Here is a 19,316-nt window from a genome sequence, read left to right on the forward strand (position 1 = left end):
GGCAAGGGGAGGGCGGTGGGCCTGGGCTGCCCCACAGGAGCCTGTCCCCATGGCCAGGCCCTGCCCAGCCTGTGGCGTGTGTTCATCTGTCCTCTGGGGTCTCCGGGAAGGCAGTGGCAAGAGGGTCTTGAAACCCACAGTCCTGCCGACAGGAGTGGGGCAGCCTAGGATAATGGGCTGTAGAAAGAGCAGAAGAGACATCATTAGCCCGGCCCGGGTGCAGGGGATGAGGGGCATCCAAGGGCTTAGCAGGGCTTGGGGCCCAGCCCGGAGTGCAAGCCCTGAGCAGGGTGAGCGGACTGGCGTTCCACATGGAATTCGGTTTCTCTTGTCTGCTCTGGCTGGCTGGAGGTGTAGCGCAGCCCCAGAGTGGGGCCAGCCTGGCATCAGGGTCCAGACACCCCGCGCCTCCACACTGCCCTAGGGGCACATTCAGACCCAGTGTTCACTTCGGTCCCAGCTGAGATGGGAGAGGCCAATGAAGGTCAAACAGCAGGCTCTGGTATGAGCTGTGCGACTCCTAGACGTGGCCTTCATGGCCCACGACAGTGCCCTTTAAGTGTCAGCTTGTGCGACTGTTGAACACCTGCTGTGTGCAGCCAGCCTTCCCCACCAACCAGTCCTCCCTGCCAGCGAAGTACTTACTGTCTTGCCCTCTTCCTCCTCTGCTGAGTCCTCACAATAGTGAGGTGGAGAAACTGAGGCCCCAGGGGTGGCTTGAAGACCAAAGAAATGACCAGCGTCTTCTCAACTGCCTATATGCTTGTCCTTACATTTTGATTGAAGGAGGACACCGGAGGAGGGGAGGAGCCGAGGCCCTGGGTTGCTGCTGGTGAGTGTGAGGGGTCTGGGGAGGACATCGGTGGGGGCAGCCAACTCTGCCCAGGAGAGGTGGGGGTCCCCTGCACCTTCCACCATGGGGACAGTGGCTGAGGTGGGCAGTGTGGGTGGCAGCTGCCCGCCTCACTGACCAAGCCAGAGTGAGCCATGGCCGCCTCCTGGCTCAACACGGAGCGCGTCTGCCTTCCCGGGGTGGCGTGGCCTCTCAGCTGGGGAAAACCTCGGCCTTCTGGCCAGGCATGTCCGAAGGCTGCGTCTTGCGAGCCCTTGCTGAACACGGGCCAAGCCTTTTGGGTTCGGACATCCTCCAGGACTGAGCTAATGTCCTAGTGGATTGATGGGAGGAGCATTTGATTGTTGTAGACTGTCATTCTGCCTCTGTCCCCTTCCCCAGCCTTTCGTGAATGAAGGGTCTCCAGGCCTCCACTGACCCTCTAGCACCTCTCAACAACACTCAAGGTCAGGCTGGTGTGTCCATTTTCCAGGCAAGGGCAGGGTTATGGGATCCTGCCCAAGGCCACCCTAATCCAAGCCCCAACCAGTGCTGTCCTCAGCTCTGCTCAGTCCCCTCAGCTCCAGGCATGGTGGGAAGGGCCAGGGCTGACGAGGGGGACACTCAGGAGAGCTGTTAGCCAGGAGAGGGAGTTACACTTGGCTTCCCAGTCCCCAGAAGAAGTCTCTTCCTCTTCTCCACTGGTCATGGGTACCGATCACCTATGTCAGCCCCAGCTGGCAAGCAGAATTCCCCAGCCCCCCAAGACCTGGAAGCAGGGAAAAGCGCCTGGCTCTGAGGCCCCAGTGAGACCACGGTTTCCCCCCCAGGCCTTAATTAAAACTCTCTGTAGAGAGCTAGAAAAGGGGAGACGTGAGACCAGGAGGAGGTGCTTGGTAACTGATTGGTGCAACTGCCTGGAGGCTGGGAAGGGGGTAAACTGAGGCAGGGGAGCTGAAGGATATGAGGCCCAGAAGATGGGACAAGAAAAGGCAGAGGCACCGGCCATGGCAGCGGGTCAGCCCCAGAGAAAATCAGAGTAACTGCAGGCACATAGGACCCTTTGGGGGTGGGCCTTCTGGCAGCTTCTTCCACAGGTTCTCCCACACATGCTCGTGGGGCTGGGGAAGCTGAGGCCCCACATTCAGTGCCTGATGCTATGGTGTCCTATCTCTGTGTTTATCTCAAATTCCCTATAATGAGTATGTATACTTCATGCAATCAGACAAATCAATAACTTACTAGAGAAAGAAATTGATAAATTTTTTAGGGAAAAACATCCAGATGACACCCCCCTCCATGCACACACAGGGTTGCCTACATAGCAGGAGTGTCTCTCCATCAGGGAACAATCAGTTCCTCCCTTTTCTTCTGAAGGTAAGGGCTAGCAGATCTGAACTGAAGCAAGAAATACTCAGGCAAGACCACAGGAAGAACTTCCTGCCACTGAAGGTGGCTCAAAGTGTCACACAGACCAGGATTGGGTCCAGGTTCCACCACTTTCTTCCTGTGAGACCGGGAGTCCAGGGGGCAGCAGGGGCTGGTGGGAGTTATTTACCCGGTAACCCTCACTTTCCCCAGCTGAAAAATGAGTGACTTTCAGCACCTCTGTCCCAGAGGGAAATGATGCATGGGACACTTCGGCTCAGTGCTGGCACACAGAGCATTCAGTAATGTCGTTTGTTGTTTCTGATTGCTCACCACGTCCTGGCATTCCACCTCCGATGCATTTCTCCACTTCATCTATTTCTCCCTGTGCACACGGCTGCCACCTCATGCAGGGCCACCCTGGTTGCTCCCAGGGGCAACAGCCTCTGAGCTGGTCTCCTGGCCTCCATTCTCCTCCCTTCGCACCCCTGCTCCACAGCAGCGAGGGGAACTTCTTAAGCCTTGGCAACCTGGCAGTGGGGCTGGGGGCGTCCTCCCATCGTCATTGCCTCACCTGCTGTGGCTCCGTTCTCCGCAGCACCGGCTGCCATGGGCTCTGTTGGAAGCCAGAGCCTCAAGGAGCCCAGCATGGCGGGCACGCCAGACAGGAGCGTGGTGATGAGCTTCAGCTTCGACAGTTACCAGCTGGAGGAGGCGGCGGCGGCGGCAGAGGCAGCTCAGGGCCAGGGCATCGGGGCCAGGGCTGTCCCAGCTTTCGTGGACTCTGGTGAGTGAGGGTGCGGGCAAGGGGTGTGTCTGCCCCATAGCAGGGATTGGAGCCTTCAGGCGGGGGGAGCCTTGGGTTGTCATGGAGCACAGAGGCAGTGTCTGTCGGGATGGATAGATCTGCTGCAGTAACAAACATGCCCACCATCTCAGTGCCTTCACCCTGTGCCATGTGTCCCCTGCAGGTCATTAGGGACTCCACCCACGGAGCCAGGCTGGGGAGACTCCATCTTAACATGGATGTCCATGCTCACTGGGCAGGTGAAGGGCACGTGGTAGATCATGTGCTAACCCTTAAAGCTTCTATCTGGAAATGACACGTGTCACTTTGGCCAAAGCAGGCCATACCTAACTGCAAAGGAGATGGGAAAGTGCCTGATAGGAGGACTGGATGTGAGGTTCAAAGACCTGGTTTTCAGCCCACCTGTGTGACCCTGGGAAAGGGCCTAAACCTCTCTGAGCCTCAGTTTCCCCACATTGAAGAATTGGGTCAACTGACTTTGAGATCAGACTTGCGGAGTGGGTAGCGTGTGGGTCTGGAGTCAGGCTCAGGGACCTTGGGAAAGTGACCATTCTTCTCTGGCCCTTGGTTTATTCATCTGGAAAAGGAGAACAATCTGGTGCCAAACTCAATGTGGTTGCAACAGAATCCATAAAATGTGGCTTGGGACTGTCCCCAGCACACAGGAGGCACCCTGTAAACGATAGCTCTTTTGGGGTAGCTACCACTTCAGGCTCAGAAATGTGGGCCTCTTCTCTGGTTCTGTCCCTCTCTTTGCAGATGGACAGTGGAGGTTCTGCTGGCCAAGCGGTGGTCTGGGATGACTCCCTTGCTCCTGTGAGCATGGACAGAACCACCTCAGGGTCAGTCCCCAAGCTGTGGCAGTAGATGTCCTGGGGCAGTGGCCCTGACAGCAATGGCCCTAAAAGAGGAGGGTGACCATGGTGGCAGGGGCAGTAGCAGTTTTAACTGTGATGGCCGTGGTGACAGTGGCTGGATCAGTCAGAGTTCAGCCAGAGAAACAGAGCCAGTAGGAGATAGATAGACAAACATAGATAAACAGAGTTATAGATATGATATGAGAATAGATGTATGTATACAGATTTATTAGAAGAAATTGGCTGACTAAAGTGGGCTTGGTTAAGCCAGTCTGAAGTCGGTGAAGCAGGCAATCAGGAAGGATAACCAGCAGGCTGGAACCCCAGCGGCACAAGCTGGTCACAGTCTCTGAGCTCTAGGAAGGCCTAAAGGTTTTGCCTGATTAGGTCAGGCCCACCTGGGGTAACTGCCCTTCCACTAACTTTGTCAACTGAGGAGGGACTTTGATCTGCAAAATCCCTTTACAGCAACACCTAGATACGTGTTCATTTGAACAACTGAGGACTATATTTCAGCCTGCCAAGGTGGCCCATGAAACTGACCATCACAGTCCACCCCTTGCCAGCTTGGCCCCCGTACACACCTCCTTCAACCGTACTTACTCTCCAACTAAAGGCAATAACGAAGTCATACTGCCACCAGGCATGGTACAACTAACTAAGCCTCTCCCCAGAAGACGCAAAGTCCTTGCGGGTGTTCACTCTTCTCCTGTAACTTAACTACTGAGATACAAGTGAACTATTATGAACACAACTTATGTTAGATGATAAGGACATAAGAGTGAACAAAACAAAAATAGTTGGTGAATCGGTATACGCAAATGCATTCGTATCAAAATAAAGAAGAAATATTCATAACAACTATAGTCCTCCTTTCTGCGACTGGTCACGCGGTCATAGCTGGTGTTTATAACCACCATCCTCCACTACCCATTCCATGTCCCCTTGCCGTCAGCAAGCTCAGCTGGGCATGGTTCTTTGCCTGGTGGGATGAGCCAACCCCTCATTCCTGAAGGGTCTGGGCCATTAGCAGTCCAGCTTGAAGAGGGTTGTAGCTTTCCACTGACTTTAATTGCAGGGAAGGGAAGAACTACGAGATGCTGCAGGGATCTCCTGCATTCCAAACATTTTCTTATTCCCATGAGTAGTAGCAACCCGGTTTCCCCTTGAGAGTCAGGACCAGTCACCCCAGCCATACAGTAACCCTCTTCCTTGGCTGTAGATTTAGGGGCGTGAGTTGCCCAGAGTGGCTGCTGGCAGTCATAACATCCAGGTCAGGGGAAGCATTTGTCTCGGAGTGGATGCATTCCTCCATTTGGAACTAAGCCCCCTGGGCCAGCAGAGCTGAAGTCATAGGGATGGGAAACAAACATTTTGCTAGTAGGTCACTAAAGGTGGTATGAGTGGTACCACTCCATTTCCACCCCTTGATCCCTGGACACAGGAATCCTGCCTATGGGAAAAGCAGCACTCTACGTAGGACACTGATTTAGAGCATAAACAGCCCCACAAAGGTTTGCCCTGTCGCTGAGTCTTACAAAGGCCACTGTCTGCTGAGCCAGCTGCTTCATTGATCACAAATGGTGGTAGATTTGGTGGCAGTGGCTGTGGTCATGATGGACAGTGGATATAGCAATGGTGGTCATGGTGGTGGGTGCTCTGGTGACAGTGGCCGTGGTGTCAGTGACTTTCAATAATGGCCATGATGACAGTGGCATGGGCAGCTGTGGCAGTGATGACAGCAGTCTTGGTGATGGTGGCCATGGCCATGAGTGGCCTTGCCCACGTCTCACCTGTGTCTCTGGGTTTAGCGGTAGAGGAGCTGGTGCCTGACGACCGCTACCACGCGATCTACTTTGCCATGCTGCTGGCTGGCGTGGGCTTCCTGCTGCCGTACAACAGCTTCATCACTGACGTGGACTACCTGCACCACAAGTACCCAGGTGGGCCCTCCACAGCACACCAGCCATCAGCCCTCAGCTGTTGCCTGGGGCCTTCCAGAAACACCCTGCTCCTGGGAACCCCTTTTATGCAAATCTTGGCTCAGCTGGGAGTTCCTGAGTGACCCCAGGGCAGTCATTCACCCTCTGGGCAGTCAGCCCCTTTTGGGACAGCAGGGAGACAGCACCTGCAGGGACAGGTGCAGAGGGTGGGGGCTCCCCCCAGCACCTGCCGTTGCCCGGCCTCCACAGGAACCTCAATTGTGTTTGATATGAGCCTCACATACATCTTGGTGGCGCTGGTGGCTGTGCTGCTGAACAATGTCCTGGTGGAGAGACTGAGCCTGCACACCAGGATCACCACAGGTACGCCAGGCCCAGTACTCACCTACCGTGTGTCTCTGAGCCTCACTCTCCTTGTCTGTAAAATGGGATTGCTGGGACTTCCTGGGATTGCTGTGAAGTCCAGCATAAGGAGAATTTTGTGGCCACGGTGGGTCCACCATACACCTGCATGATACCTGGCACCTTTGGGGGCTTTTGTGCACCCCACCTTCTATCCCTGGACCCCTGTCAAGCTCTTCCCTTTGCCAAACATGCTCTTCCTGTCCCATTCCTCTTCATGGTGACTTCTGGCTTCAAGGCCCAGTGCAAATGGTGCCTCCTCCAGGAAGCCTTCAGGGGTGCCCCCCACTTACACCTCTAAGGCATCCCTGGCCCTCCCAGTGTTAAGGGGAAAGGGCAGAGAGAGCCCCTCAGCCCTGACTCTACAAGAAGGGTGGGGAAGAGGGGGAGCCCCACCCGGGCTGTTCACCCCGCTCACTGTCTCCTCCCCCCACAGGCTACCTCTTGGCCTTGGGTCCCCTCCTCTTTATCAGCATCTGTGATGTGTGGCTGCAGCTCTTCTCTCATGACCAGGCTTATGCCATCAACCTGGCTGCTGTGGGCACCGTGGCCTTCGGCTGCACAGGTAAGGATTGGGGGCGGGGTGGGTGGGGCCCCTGAGTGCCCCCCGCCGGCCCCATCCACCCCAGGCCTGTTCTGCTGGTGGCATGTTACACGACATGAGCCACACTGGCTGCTGAGGGTGCATCCACGCACACACCACGTGACCGAGGCAGTCCCCAGGTTTTCTCTGATACAAACTGGGCTTCAAGGACTGTCCTGCCCATGTCAACATGTCACTGTTTCTCCTGGGCAATGGCTTTCAAACTTTTTTTTAGTGGTTTATTTTGAAAAACATTTCAAACCTACGGAAAGGTTGCAAGAATAATACAGTGAACTCCCATACGCCCTATCTCCCTACCTCTCTCCCCCTCTCTCCCCGCTCTGTATACATGTACATAAATGTTCCCCTAAATACATATAAGTGTAAAATAATATCTATTTTTCCTTATTCCATTTGAGAGTTAGTTGCAGATACCATCACTTTTCTTGCATAAATACTAATACTTCTGGGTGTATTTTCTTTTATATTATTTTCTTTTTATTTTTTTATTTTGTTTTTTCAGGGCATATTTTCTAAGAGCCAAGGCATTTCTTCTATAACCACAGTACAATCACCAAAATCAGGAAATTTTACACGGATACAATACTATTATCTAAGCTACGGTCCTTATTTAAATTTCACTATTGTCTCGATAATGTCCTTTATAGCATTATTTTTTCTGACCCAGGATCCACTTCAGGATCACATATTGGATGTAGCTGTCATGTCTTTACCTCCTCTCATCTGGGACAGTTCCTTGGCCTGCACAGAGACATTTTGGAAGGGTTCGAGCTAGTTGTTTTGTAGACATTCTAACTTTTTTTGACAATGACTTCCAGGAAGAAATACATTTTACATTATGACCCTGTAAACACCTGTGTGTATTTGTGTTTGTGTGTGTTTAAAAAATGAAAATAGGCCTTCCTAAAATAATACTTCAATCCGGGCAGCGTACTCAGGTCTGTTTTGTTAGAAAACAGATGCTGGTGTAGTGTTATACCACCAAGGTCAAGGGCTCGGATCCCCTTACCCACCAGTCACCAGGAAAAAAACCAACAAATGCTGGTATTGACCAGGAGGTTTTAATTTGACAAACACTTCCCTAGAGTCTGCAGGGTCTAGGCATGAATTTGCTCAACTCCAGGGTATGAGCCGTGCCTTTTTATTTACCTTAGATCCTGCTGGATGTCTGTGTTGTTTAGGATGAGAGACGTTATGCTGCAGTAACAGATTAACCCAGCAATCTCAGTGGCTTCATAGGACAAGACTGACTTTTCATCTTGCTACATGTCCAGTCTGTCAGTTGTGGGGAGGAGAGGGGTGGGAGTCTGTGTACCACAGCGTCTCTCAGGGACTCAGGCTAACAGTGTCCCCACGACCCCAGTAACAATGCCAGTGGGAGAAAGAAAGACTAGATGTCCATGTGGGCTTTTCACTGCCTTGTCCAGAAGTGACACATGTCATTTCTGCCCACGTTTCATTGGCCAGAGCTTGTCCATGGCCCTGACTAACCCCAAGGGCAGGGATGTGGAAGGCAGGACGTGCACTGTTTGGTGGGCAGTACTGTTTCGATTGCCGCAAGGTGGTCGTATCAGATCTCTCTGCCATTAGTGGTGTTAACATCTACGTAAACACCCTCGCCTGCCAACACAGTACTCTCAACCTTTTGCATTTTTTCCAAGCTGATAGGTGATAAATGGTGTCTCATGGTCTTCCCCTCTCTCTCTCTTAAGTGCAGCAATCCAGCTTCTATGGGTACACGGGGATGCTGCCCAAGAGGTACACGCAGGGGGTGATGACCGGGGAGAGTGAGTATCTGCAGATCCCCCAGAGAGGGAGTGCTGGGCTGGAAACTCTGGAAGCTTCTTCCTGGAAAACCCTCCCCCGCCATGTGCCCTGGACTGAGGAGGGTTCACGAACTCTGGGCATGTTGGGCTGGGGACGGTGACCACTGTCTCTCCTTGCCTAGCTGGGGGGCGGGGAGTGGGATGGACTCCCAGACAGGAGGGACATGTGTGACCACATGTGTGTGTGCCGTGTTTCTGGAGCATGTGATCCTTGCGATGTGAGAAGCACATGCCTTTCTGAGCGTGTGGCTGAAGAGCCTGATTGAGGCGTGCATTTTGTGTGTCTGTGTGCCTGCGCATTGAGGGGTGAACCCATCCATTTCCATGACGTTAAGTGCCAGACCTTCAGCAGCAAGCCTTTCTCAGAGCCCCACACCCACGAATCCCCCCTGCGTGGCACTGCCACTGGCATGTCTCAGGGGCTTCTCACACTCACCTCTCCCAAGCCCACCTCTCTACCTACCCCCTACCCAGTAAATGGGACTCCTTCACTCAAGCCAGAAATTTGCCCAATACCCAGTCCTTCTCGAAGTCACTTGGACTTGCCCTACTCCTAACCTGTCCCATTCACTCCAGCCTCTGCTCCAGGAGACCGACTCCCTCTGGCGCTGCCACCCCCTTTCTGCAGAGTGGCAGTTCCTCCAAACATTCTCGATCTTTCTTCCATGCCTGCACTGGCCAGCCAGTCAGCAGTGCCATCAAGGCCAGAAGCTGAGCCAGGCCAGGCACCTGCATACTCTGTTCTCTGTTTCTCCCCTTTGGGGGCACCTGCAACCCTCCACCTTGTGGTGAGGTTGACCGATGCCCCTGGAGCTCCAAGACTCGTGTCTGTGGGGCCCTGGGTCCAGGAAAACAGTCAGGCGAGCAGGTCACCTCTGCTGGCCAGTAGATTTTGTTGTGGGGATGAAGTTGGGCTGCCAGAATGGTGCTAACCCTCTTGATTTGGGGCAGTTTATGTAGCAAGGGCCCCAGAAAGATATGCTCAGCACTCCACCCTAGGGATGGCCCACAGAGGCCATGACCTGCCCCTGCCTGACACCCAGCAATGGCTCATGGTCACAACTAGAAGAAACCTCGTCCTGCCCTGGCCTCCCTGCCTGGCATAACCCCATCACCCTCCCTCCAGACCTCATGACTTTGCTCACGGGGTGCCAGTCGCCTGCCAGGAATACCTGTCCCCCAGTCTTTGCATGCCTGGCTCCCTGGTCCTGCAGACCTGGGTTTAAACGTCCCCTCCCAGAGTTCTCTGACTGTCCCCTCACCATCTGCGCTCCCACGGAACCCTGTTGTGTTTCTTTCACCCCTTGCATCGATCATGCACAATTGTTCATATGCTTCTGTGACTTGTTTGCCGCCTATCCCTGCCAAGCCCCAGGAAGGCAGGGCCCGTATGTCCCCTCTGTGTCCTCAGGGCAGGCCAGTGGCGGGCACACAGTAGGCATTCGATAAATGCTCCGTGGTGTGTATGTGTGAGCTGCAGCAGTGCCAGGGCTGGGTGTGTGCGGCCCCTGCGGGCAGCAGCTCATCGCGGGTCTGGGGCCGGCAGGGCTGGGAGAAAGGGCAGAGGCTGGGGCCTAGAGTTGGGGCGAGAGACCGACTCGCGACTTGGGTGGGCCAGAGCTGGGATGGGCGGGGCCGAGTGGAGGGTGGCTGGGCGGGGAGAGGAAGGGCGCGGGGCGGGGCAGAGCAGGGGGAGCAGGGCGGGGCTGAGGGCGGGGGCGGGGCCGGGCCCAGGCCCATCGCCGACCCCCCTCGCAGGCACAGCGGGGGTGATGGTCTCCCTGAGCCGCATCCTCACCAAGCTGCTGCTGCCGGACGAGCGCGCCAGCACGCTCATCTTCTTCCTGGTCTCCGTGGGTCTGGAGCTGCTCTGCTTCCTGCTGCACCTGCTGGTGCGGCGCAGCCGCTTCGTGCTCTACTACACCACGCGGCCCCGCGACAGCCGCCGGAGCTGCCTGGGCCGGGGCGCCGGCTACCGCGTGCACCACGATGTCGCCGCGGGGGACATCCACTTCGTAAGTGCGCGCCTTCCTCGGCGACAGGTCCGGCCTTGGCCCCATCGGGGACGCCGGGCCCAAGTGCTACTTCGGTTCCTTCTTTTGTCCCCGCCGAGAGATAAGGGCAGAGGAAACAGATCTTGCCGCGTGCGCCACCCGCTGGCTGAGCGTCCCCGCTGTGCCCCCCACCCCACCCCACCCCGCAGTCTCAGGCTCCAGCTTGCCTCTGTGGTCTGAGGCTCCTTCCGGAACCGCTGGATCCTCCTGCGTCTGTGGACCAAGGTTCTGTCCCTTTGAGGCACCACAGTCCTGCGGTCTCAGGCCCCACCAGCTGTCTGGCTCTGTCCAGCCGCTGTGTGCCACGATATGGGGTGTGCACCGTCCCACATGCTATAAAGTTTCCATTCTATGATGACAGCCTATGTCCTGTGGGCTGAGGTCTACTCGGCTGGGACAGTCCTCCTTGGGCTCAGATCACATGCTCTCACCCTAACCTAGAGACAAGACATCCCAGGAGGGAAATCAAGGCTCACGGATACCTTGGGTTCCACCAGGGTCAGGGGAGAGGAGTCACGGGAGCGTGGCAGCATCCCCAGAGTTCCCACAGGAGAGGACCCAGGAGCCAGCCAGGAATCAGGGTGGGCGCCCAGGTGGGAGCAGAGGAAGACAGGCAGAGACGGAGGGCCAGGGCTCATTTCTGGAGCTGACTGTGGCAGGCTCTCCCAGCACAGCACAGAGGCACCTTCCCCAGGGAGTCCCCAGCACAGAAAACGCTGCGGGTGTGTGGCTAGTACCTCAGACTCGCAGGCAGAGGCTGCCATCCAGGAGAGCTGGGGTGCCCTCTAGTGGTGGCAGGGCTACATAGCCCCCAGGGCCCAGGGCTGGCAGGTGTGGAGGTCTAAGGACACCTGCAAGATAAGGAGGTCAGAACACCTGGCCACATGGAGGAAGGCAGGGCTGGCTGAGCCATCAGTCCTGGTTCCTGAGGGTCCTCGGGCCCCTCAGTGTTCTCGCCAGCAAAATGGAATGTGGAAGGTCACACAAGCATTGATCCAGCAAGTCACCTGGGCCCATGGCTGGGGACACTGCAGTGAGCCAGAAATGTGGTCCCCCATGGAGCCCACAGGCCCCGAGACAGGCCTATGATGGAAAAGGACAGGTCTGGGAGAGGACACTGTGGGCATCCTTCATGGTCAAGGAAGTTCCCCAAAGAACAGGTACTGGGCTGAGACCTGCCCCACCTGATGGGGAGGTGCCAAGACCCACAGGAAGGGTGTTGAGGACAAAGGAAAAGCATGTGCAAAGGCTCAGAGGCTGGGAGGAGCTTGGTGCGTTTGGGGGACAGCAGGGAAGCTGTGGGTGGGGCGCCTCAAGGGGCCTCTGCAGTGTTGGGTAATGGGTGTGGGGTGCTGTGCTTCGTTTGGTCAGAAGCCAGTAGAGAATTCATGAGAGTGACGAGGTGGCATTTGTCCCCTCGAAAGTCTGAGAGCTTGGTAAAGTGAGGGAGGAGGTGCCTGTACACAGTAGGTACTAACTGAATGTCAGCCTGAGTGTGTCTTCTCCTCCCATGGGTTCCTCTCAACCAAACCCTGTCCCATTCCGTCCTTCCTCCAGGAACACCAAGCCCCAGCCCTGGCCAACAGCGGGTCCCCGAAGGACAGTCCAGCCCACGAAGTGACCAGCGGCAGCGGGAGGGCCTATGTGCGCTTTGACGTGCCTCCGCTGAGAGTCAAGCGGAGCTGGCCCACCTTCAGAGGTGAGCCTGGGCCCACTGGCCCCTCTGCACGTGTGGGTGGTGCCCAGGCTGGAGGCGCTTGGCCACTGACCCCACCCTGCGCCCCCCAGCCCTGCTGATGCACCGCTACGTGGTGGCGCGGGTCATCTGGGCCGACATGCTGTCCATTGCTGTGACCTACTTCATCACGCTGTGCCTCTTCCCCGGCCTCGAGTCTGAGATCCGCCACTGCATTCTGGGCGAGTGGCTGCCCATCCTCATCATGGCTGTGTTCAACCTCTCAGACTTCGTGGGCAAGGTGGGCCCCCACTACTGCCCATGGTGGTGGGGACAACACACGATGGGGGTGGCACACTGCCAGGGCAGCCTCCAGGAGAACCTGGCCCATCCAGGAAGTGTCCGCAGACTGAGGATTCATGTGGGGAGGTGGCAGCCAAGTAATGTCACCGTCCCAGACAGTGTCCCCTGGGGAGCGGCCCCTGCCTGATCCCACAGGGGAGCTCTGAGTGTAAGCTGCGTCCGACAGGCCCGGCTCGGCTCTCGTCCTCCTACCCCACAGTCACTGGTTAACCAGTCTCTGGGGCAGTCCTCCAAGGATGAGCGCAGGTTCAGGCCACTGGAAGTAGCTGGAGAGGGAAGGAACACCCAGAAATGGCCCAAAGAAGAATCTGGGCAGCATGTCTTCTGCTACAAAGTGCAGGCGGGACTGGCGGTCAGGGCTGGAGTAGGATCGAAGCTGCCATTTCTGGTGCTCTGGGAAGGCCTGGGATGGGCCTTGTCTTAATGGAGATCATGAGGCTCAGAGAGGGGAAGCCATTTGCCTGAGGTCACACAGCTGAAAGGTCCAAGAAACGAGTCTGTGCTCCGAGAGAGAGCGAGGTCCAATTAGCGGGTTCGAATCCTGATCCTACTTCCCAGCTGTGTGAGTTGATGCTGCTGGCCTGAGTCTTTGGGCCTCAGTGTCCTCTTTTCTCAAATAGGGTAAAGGACCCCCTCACAGAGCACTTTAAGGATGGAGTGAGGGTATAGTATAGCATTCAGATTGGCATTGGCACATGGCGAGGACTGTGTATGGCTATGAGTGGAATTTGGTGGATTTTAGAGGGCAGAGCTGGAGAAGGGCAAGGACACCAGCTGAGCTGTACAGAGCATGGAGAGTTTGGGGACAGGGGTGTAGCTGGAGGTGGGCTGGTGGAGGGGTGAGGGAGGCCAGGCAGGCAGGCACCTACATGCCTGGCTCCTGACAGATCCTGGCGGCCCTGCCCGTGGACTGGCGGGGCACCCACCTGCTGGCCTGCTCCTGCCTGCGTGTGGTCTTCATCCCCCTCTTCATCCTGTGCGTCTACCCCAGCGGCACTCCCGCCCTCCGCCACCCCGCCTGGCCCTGCATCTTCTCCCTGCTCATGGGCATCAGCAACGGCTACTGCGGCAGTGTGCCCATGATCCTGGCGGCAGGCAAAGTGAGCCCCAAGCAGCGGGAGCTGGCGGGTAAGGCCCACCCCTCCCCCTGACTGAGAAAACCAAAGCCAGACAGCAAGAAGGTGTATTTGGGTTCCAGGGGTCAATTCAATGTCAGGGAGGTCATAGGTGTGGGGACATTTTCCAGTCATTCATTCATTCATTCATTCATTCCACAACTACTTGGTGAGGTTTTCCCATGTGTCAGGCACCGTTCTAGGCACTAGGGACACAGTGGTGACAAAACAGTGCCCCACATGCTCGTGGGGCTGACAGCCTAGAAGTGGAGACAGTCAATAAACAGACACAGAACAGATGCAACATGTTGGATGGTGATGAGTATGAAGGAGAAAAACAAAGTGGAGAAATGGGATGGGGACTCGGGGTGGGGGAATCACAGTGTGAATGGAGCAATCTGGGGAGGCCTCACTGAGGAGGGACTTTTGAGCAAAGATCTGGAGGAAGTAGTGAGGGAACCAGCCACGTGAAGATGCAAGGGGACAGCATCCAGAGAGAGCGAGCAGCACGTGCAAAGGCCCTGAGGCAGGAGCAGTGATGTGCTGGGCGGGGGTGGGCTGGTGGGGGCAAAGCGGGGCAGGATCCGACTGTGTTTATAAAGGACTCCTCTGGCCGCTGCTCAGCGAGGAAAGCACGGGCAGGGGTGGGGAGGTGAATGAGGAGCTGCTGCATCAGGCCAGGCCTCGTGGACAGAGGCTCACACTTGGCATGGGGGAGCGTGGCAGGGAGTTGCTGTGGAACTGGGAGAAGGTGCTGGATTCTGAATCTGTTTTGACGGGAGAGTCCACAAGGCCAGCTGCCAGACTGGGAGGTGGGGTAGGAGAGACAGAAGGGGAGTTAAGGGGGTCCCCCAGGTTCGGGACAAGAACGTTGATGTTGCCATCTGCTGAGGTGGGGAGGTAGCCCCTGGGGAAGGGACGTTGGAGTCAGGTTTGGGACATGATATGTTTGCAGTGTCCATTAGACATCTCAAATTGTCCCTGACAGGGAGGAGGTTGAAGGTCAGAGACTGGAGATAAAAATGTGGGGATTGAGGGTATCAGAGAATCAGGCGAGGCCTGGGGCAAATCAGGTGAGGTCTGGGGTGCCCCAGTGAGATGACCTCAGAAAACAGGAGCATCCTGCTAGGAAGGATGAGGGCCTGAGAGGGTGTTCCCTGGATGAGCAAGGGGGGGTCACACACTCCCTGGGAGGTAGCAGCTGTCACCCTATTTCACACCTGGGTTTGTCCAGCATGGTGTGGACTCTGCTCCTGTGGTCTGAGAGCAGTGGCTGCCCCACCCCTCCCTGACCTCAGCTCGGTCTTGTCTCCAGGGAACACCATGACTGTGTCCTACATGTCAGGGCTGACGCTGGGCTCTGCCGTGGCCTACTTCACCTACAGCCTCAGCCGGGACGCCCACAGCAGCTGCCTCTACACCCCTGCCACCAATGGCTCCGTCCCCACTGGCCTCTAAAGCCACCTGGCCTGGCCCTGCTCCTGCCCAGGGAGGGCTGCTCCGACCTGGACAGGGCCCCAAAGCCTGAGGCCCCCTCCCCAACACGCCTGCAGTGCCTGCGGGGCCCTGGCCTCCTCCCGTGCCAATCACGCCACCCTCTCTGGGTCCAGCCAGCCACCACTGTGGCCCCAAAGCTCTGCTAAGCTCCTTGAGGCCTGGAACATGTTTCTGCGACCCAGGGCTGTGCCCTGAACTGTGTTCTGTGTTCCATCTCCCACTGCCCTTCACCCTCTGTCTGTGCCAGGTGGTCCCAGCTCTAACCAGGCCAGGGCTCTGTGGGGTCACACTCACAGCTGTCCCCAGCTAGGACAGCAGGCCCATGCATCCACTCCCAGTGACCCCACCCCAGGGTCTGCTTTGAGGACCACACGGCCCTCATCACCGTCCATGGCACAGGTTGGGATTTGGCCTGACCCAGGCTTTCCTTACCAGGGACCCCTCCTCATGTCCCTCAGAGGAGAGGGACAGCACCCAGCCTTGTGGCCCTCCAGCCGCCTCCCTCAACCCTGTTCTAAACACTGGTTTTCCCAAACCAAACACATTTGCTAGGAAGCAGTTGTAGGCCTTAGTATGAATGGCCTCGGACCACCGTCTACACTGGCCTTTCAGTGTCTCGGTATCCACAGCAGCAGCTGTCCACACCCCCGGTCCCAGGTGTGACCGTCCCATCCCACCCCCCGCTGTGTCCTGTCCACCCGTCTGTCCACTAATTGTACCGCAATGGCCATTAAATGATGAAGGCAGAGAGACTGCCCCACTGCTGCCTCCTAAGCAGCGTTTGTGTGGGTGGGGCTGTGACTGCCATCTTGGTGGGGAAAGGTCCTGCTGGGTCAAGGCCCACCCTGCATAGCTGGGACCTTGTCTTCCCATCTGTGAAGTAACCCTGCCTGCACCCAGGCCCTTCTTGGGGGTGGGTGGGGTGGATCAGGTAGCAGGAGGTTCTCCTCACATGGGTTTGTGTGGAGGGGTGGAGGGTGGGCTGGGGAGCTGGCAGCATTTGCGGCTTGTAGAGCACCTGGGCTTTGCAGAGCTCCTTAATGCTCCTTTGCCCTCTCAGGAGGATCAGAGAGTGGCTGAGTCCAGCCCATCTGAAGGGGGAGAAAAACAAAGTCGGGGGAGTCAGCATGGCCCCTGCCCAGCAGTGACTCAAAGCCAGGTCCTAGGAGTCTGAACCCTGTGTGCTCAAACCCCAGCTCTGTTGCTGATTTGTGCGCTTTGGACAAAATCCCGTGCTGTTCTGCGCTTCAGTTTCCCCACCAGGTGGGATCGGTCCACTCTTTGATGTGGGTTCCTTGGAGGAGAGCCCAAGGGCTGCCTGTGCTCCAAGCCTGCCACCCCCAGGACCCAGGAGTACAGCCACATGGGCTGAGGATGCTTGGGGCAATGCCACAGGTGGCCACCAGGTAGCGCCGGTGCGCTGCTCTTCCTGAGCCACCAGGTGGTAGGTGGGGGCAGGGAGGCGGGGGTTGCCCACTAGCAGCAACTGTTTCTCTGCAAAGGGAGGACCATCAGAGCCAAAGCCCATGTTGAGGCCCTTCCCTAGGCCACCTTCTGTTTTAAGATCTGTAATCGCCATACCCTCTTCCCACACCATAAATAGCAAAACCCAGTATCACCTGCAGTCCATCCACCCTGACCCATGCATATGGTCACTGGGTGGCCAGCCCCCCACCCCCATCTTCCCCATGCCCCAGTGGTACACTGCCCAAAACTGTGGCCCCTCCCTGCTGCAGGGATGCCACCTGCCCGCCCCCCCAGGAGTCATGGGTCAGCAGGTTCACACAGGGTGTCACACAGGGTGTCACAAGCACTCAGACCACCAGCATCAACTTCAGGTGTCAGCGTGGCTGGGCATGCTCAGCTCCACATTTTAAAGGAAGAAAAAAAGAGATGCTCTCCAGCCTCACCCCTGGCCAAGAACATTTTGAGATGGTGGACACACCTGTATCCTTGCTGCCCAATATGGCAGCCACCAGCTGGTGGCTACTGAGGACCACACAAGTGGGTACTGCAATTGAGAAGCTTAACTTTAAAGAGCCACATGTGGTCAGTGGCCCCTGTACTGGGCGGCACCTGACTTCCCGTCTACCTCTACCTGCCCATGCCCTGGAAGTGCAGGCTCCCCACAGGACAAAGAACTGCTGGGTCCCCCAGATGGCAGCCCTACCCCAGCCCCTGAAATAAACCACTCCAAGCAACGGTTATTTTTCCAATTAAATCTTTTTTTCTTTTTTTATGAAAAAGATCACACAGAATTTGCCAACAAACAAAATTCCAAAAGAAACTTTTTTTAAAAAAAGGAAAACAATAGTTCCCCCAAAAAACAAAACCGAAGTCTGGCTTTTCCTTCCCTCACGATTGTCTGGTTGAGGCCTCCCGTGTCTCTGGAAGGCTCGGGGGCTGGTTAAGTGCTTTCTTGGGCCCGAGCAGGGACGCTGGGCTCAGGCCGGCTCCCTCGCTCTCCCTCGCTTGTCTTCTCTCTAACTCCTCAGTCCTGGGGGTGAGTACAGTACACTTGGGCTGGGGCGGGGTGTGCGGGGGGCTGGGGAGGCCAGTGAAGCCGGGTGCTAGACACTCACAATCTAACAGGAAATAAAAAATAATATTCTGCACGTCAGAATGTGTTTGCTTTTTTTTTTTTTTTTTTATAATTTCATAGCTATTTTTTTCACAGTTTTAAAAAGTTTATATTTATATATATTTATATATATTTATCTTTATATATATAATTAAAAAGTTGACTCCATTTAAAGGCTTATGATACAGGGGCGGGGCGAGTCTTTCTTGGTACAATAAAACTGTACAGGTTAAGAACTGCCACCTCCCTCCTGGGCAGGGAGGGGCCGGGCGTGGCCAGGGCCAGGGTTTCAGCACCAATGGGGTTTTCTGTAGTGTGAGGGTTTGGGCCAGGTTGGGCCCTGCCTTGCCCACGCTCCTGGGCTCCCCTGTCCCCCAGCTCTGCTCAGCAAGTCCAGGCCATCCTGAGAGGGTGGGGGCTGGCATAGTCAGTGAGGCTGGCGTTGGGCCGCCTCTGTCCCACGGTGGGAGGCCTTGGGGTGGGCTCTGTGCTGAGGGTAGCCAGGAACCTCAGAGCGGCGTCAGTTTGCTTCCCTGGAAACATCCTCCCCACTGAATCCCAGGTCTGCACCAGCCTGGGAACGCCTGGGTCCCCGCTGCAGCCACAGTCTGGAGGGCCGGCTTACCAAGTGCTTACAAGGTGCTGGGAGGGACGCCCAAGGCCCCATCCTGGCCAAGGCCGCCCTGAGGGGGTTTGGCAGAGCCATACCCTGATAGCTGAGAGGAGCCCCTGTCCTGGGGGCACCGGGGGGTTCAGAAAGTGGGGCTGGAGATGTGTGCACATGTGTGCACACACGTGCATGCATACGGGCACACACATGTACACACACACTCACCCAGGGCGTCCACGTGCACAATGACCACATGCACACGCCCATGGGCACACTTGCATGCACACAACGCACATGGTCCCCGCGCAGTGGCAGTGATGGGGAGGGGCCCCTTCAGCCCTTGGGCCACAAGGCAGCTGGCGGGCCTGGGTGCACCCTGGCGTGGCACTCAGCAGAGCACGGGCACGCCATCTGTGGAGAAGATCATGCCTGTAGTGGGCTCATAGGTGCCCGCGAGGTAGTACAGGCCCTCGCTGTCCTGGTACTTCTTGGTCTTGAGCATCTGCTCGTACTGCTCCAAGCCCACCACCAGGCACTTGTGCGACACAGTCTGCACGTCGTTCTCGTCCACATGTGAGGACTGGTACAGGGCGCGCTGCAGGCAGGGGGTGGGTGTCAGAGATGGCAGGAGAGAGGGAAGACCCCTCCCGAACCAGAGAATGCCTTAAGGGCAGAGACCCAGGAACTGACAGAAATAGAGAAACTGAGGACAAGAATGGAGAGAGACCAAGTGACACAGAGAGACAGAGATCAAGAGAGACAGAGAAAGAGACTGTGAGGA

The 19,316-nt window shown here is 56.5% G+C and overlaps 2 protein-coding genes across 7 annotated transcripts in view; one reads left to right on the plus strand and one right to left on the minus strand.

The window, feature by feature from the left end:
* Window positions 1-753: 753 nt before the first annotated feature.
* Window positions 754-15,305, plus strand: SLC29A4 (solute carrier family 29 member 4). Its single transcript, XM_063091768.1, has 11 exons — window positions 754-832; window positions 2,799-2,987; window positions 5,677-5,808; window positions 6,058-6,171; window positions 6,647-6,775; window positions 8,527-8,601; window positions 10,399-10,655; window positions 12,252-12,393; window positions 12,483-12,670; window positions 13,620-13,860; window positions 15,163-15,305. The coding sequence occupies exons 2-11, from the start codon at window positions 2,810-2,812 to the stop codon at window positions 15,303-15,305; spliced, it is 1,599 nt and encodes a 532-aa protein (XP_062947838.1). The 5' UTR covers window positions 754-832; window positions 2,799-2,809.
* Window positions 15,306-17,569: 2,264 nt separating this feature from the next.
* TNRC18 (trinucleotide repeat containing 18) overlaps window positions 17,570-19,316 on the minus strand; it is a 92,328-nt gene continuing 90,581 nt past the window's right edge. For all 6 annotated transcript variants that reach the window (XM_063089174.1, XM_063089173.1, XM_063089171.1 and 3 more), the window contains one exon: window positions 17,570-19,130. In XM_063089174.1, the coding sequence (XP_062945244.1) occupies window positions 18,924-19,130 (207 nt within the window). In that variant the 3' untranslated portion in view covers window positions 17,570-18,923. The remainder of the gene's footprint in view (window positions 19,131-19,316) is intronic.

This window comes from Cynocephalus volans, chromosome 3 (genome assembly GCF_027409185.1).
Source record: "Cynocephalus volans isolate mCynVol1 chromosome 3, mCynVol1.pri, whole genome shotgun sequence".
Lineage (NCBI taxonomy): Eukaryota > Metazoa > Chordata > Mammalia > Dermoptera > Cynocephalidae > Cynocephalus > Cynocephalus volans.

Excerpts from the sequence above, each read along its gene's own strand:
- SLC29A4 (XM_063091768.1), top strand. The coding sequence starts at position 2,810 with ATGGGCTCTGTTGGAAGCCAGAGCCTCAAGGAGCCCAGCATGGCGGGC. Across the intron at positions 2,988-5,676 it reads CCCAGCTTTCGTGGACTCTG|CGGTAGAGGAGCTGGTGCCT; the intron begins GTGAGTGAGGGT and ends CTCTGGGTTTAG. Across the intron at positions 6,172-6,646 it reads GCACACCAGGATCACCACAG|GCTACCTCTTGGCCTTGGGT; the intron begins GTACGCCAGGCC and ends CTCCCCCCACAG.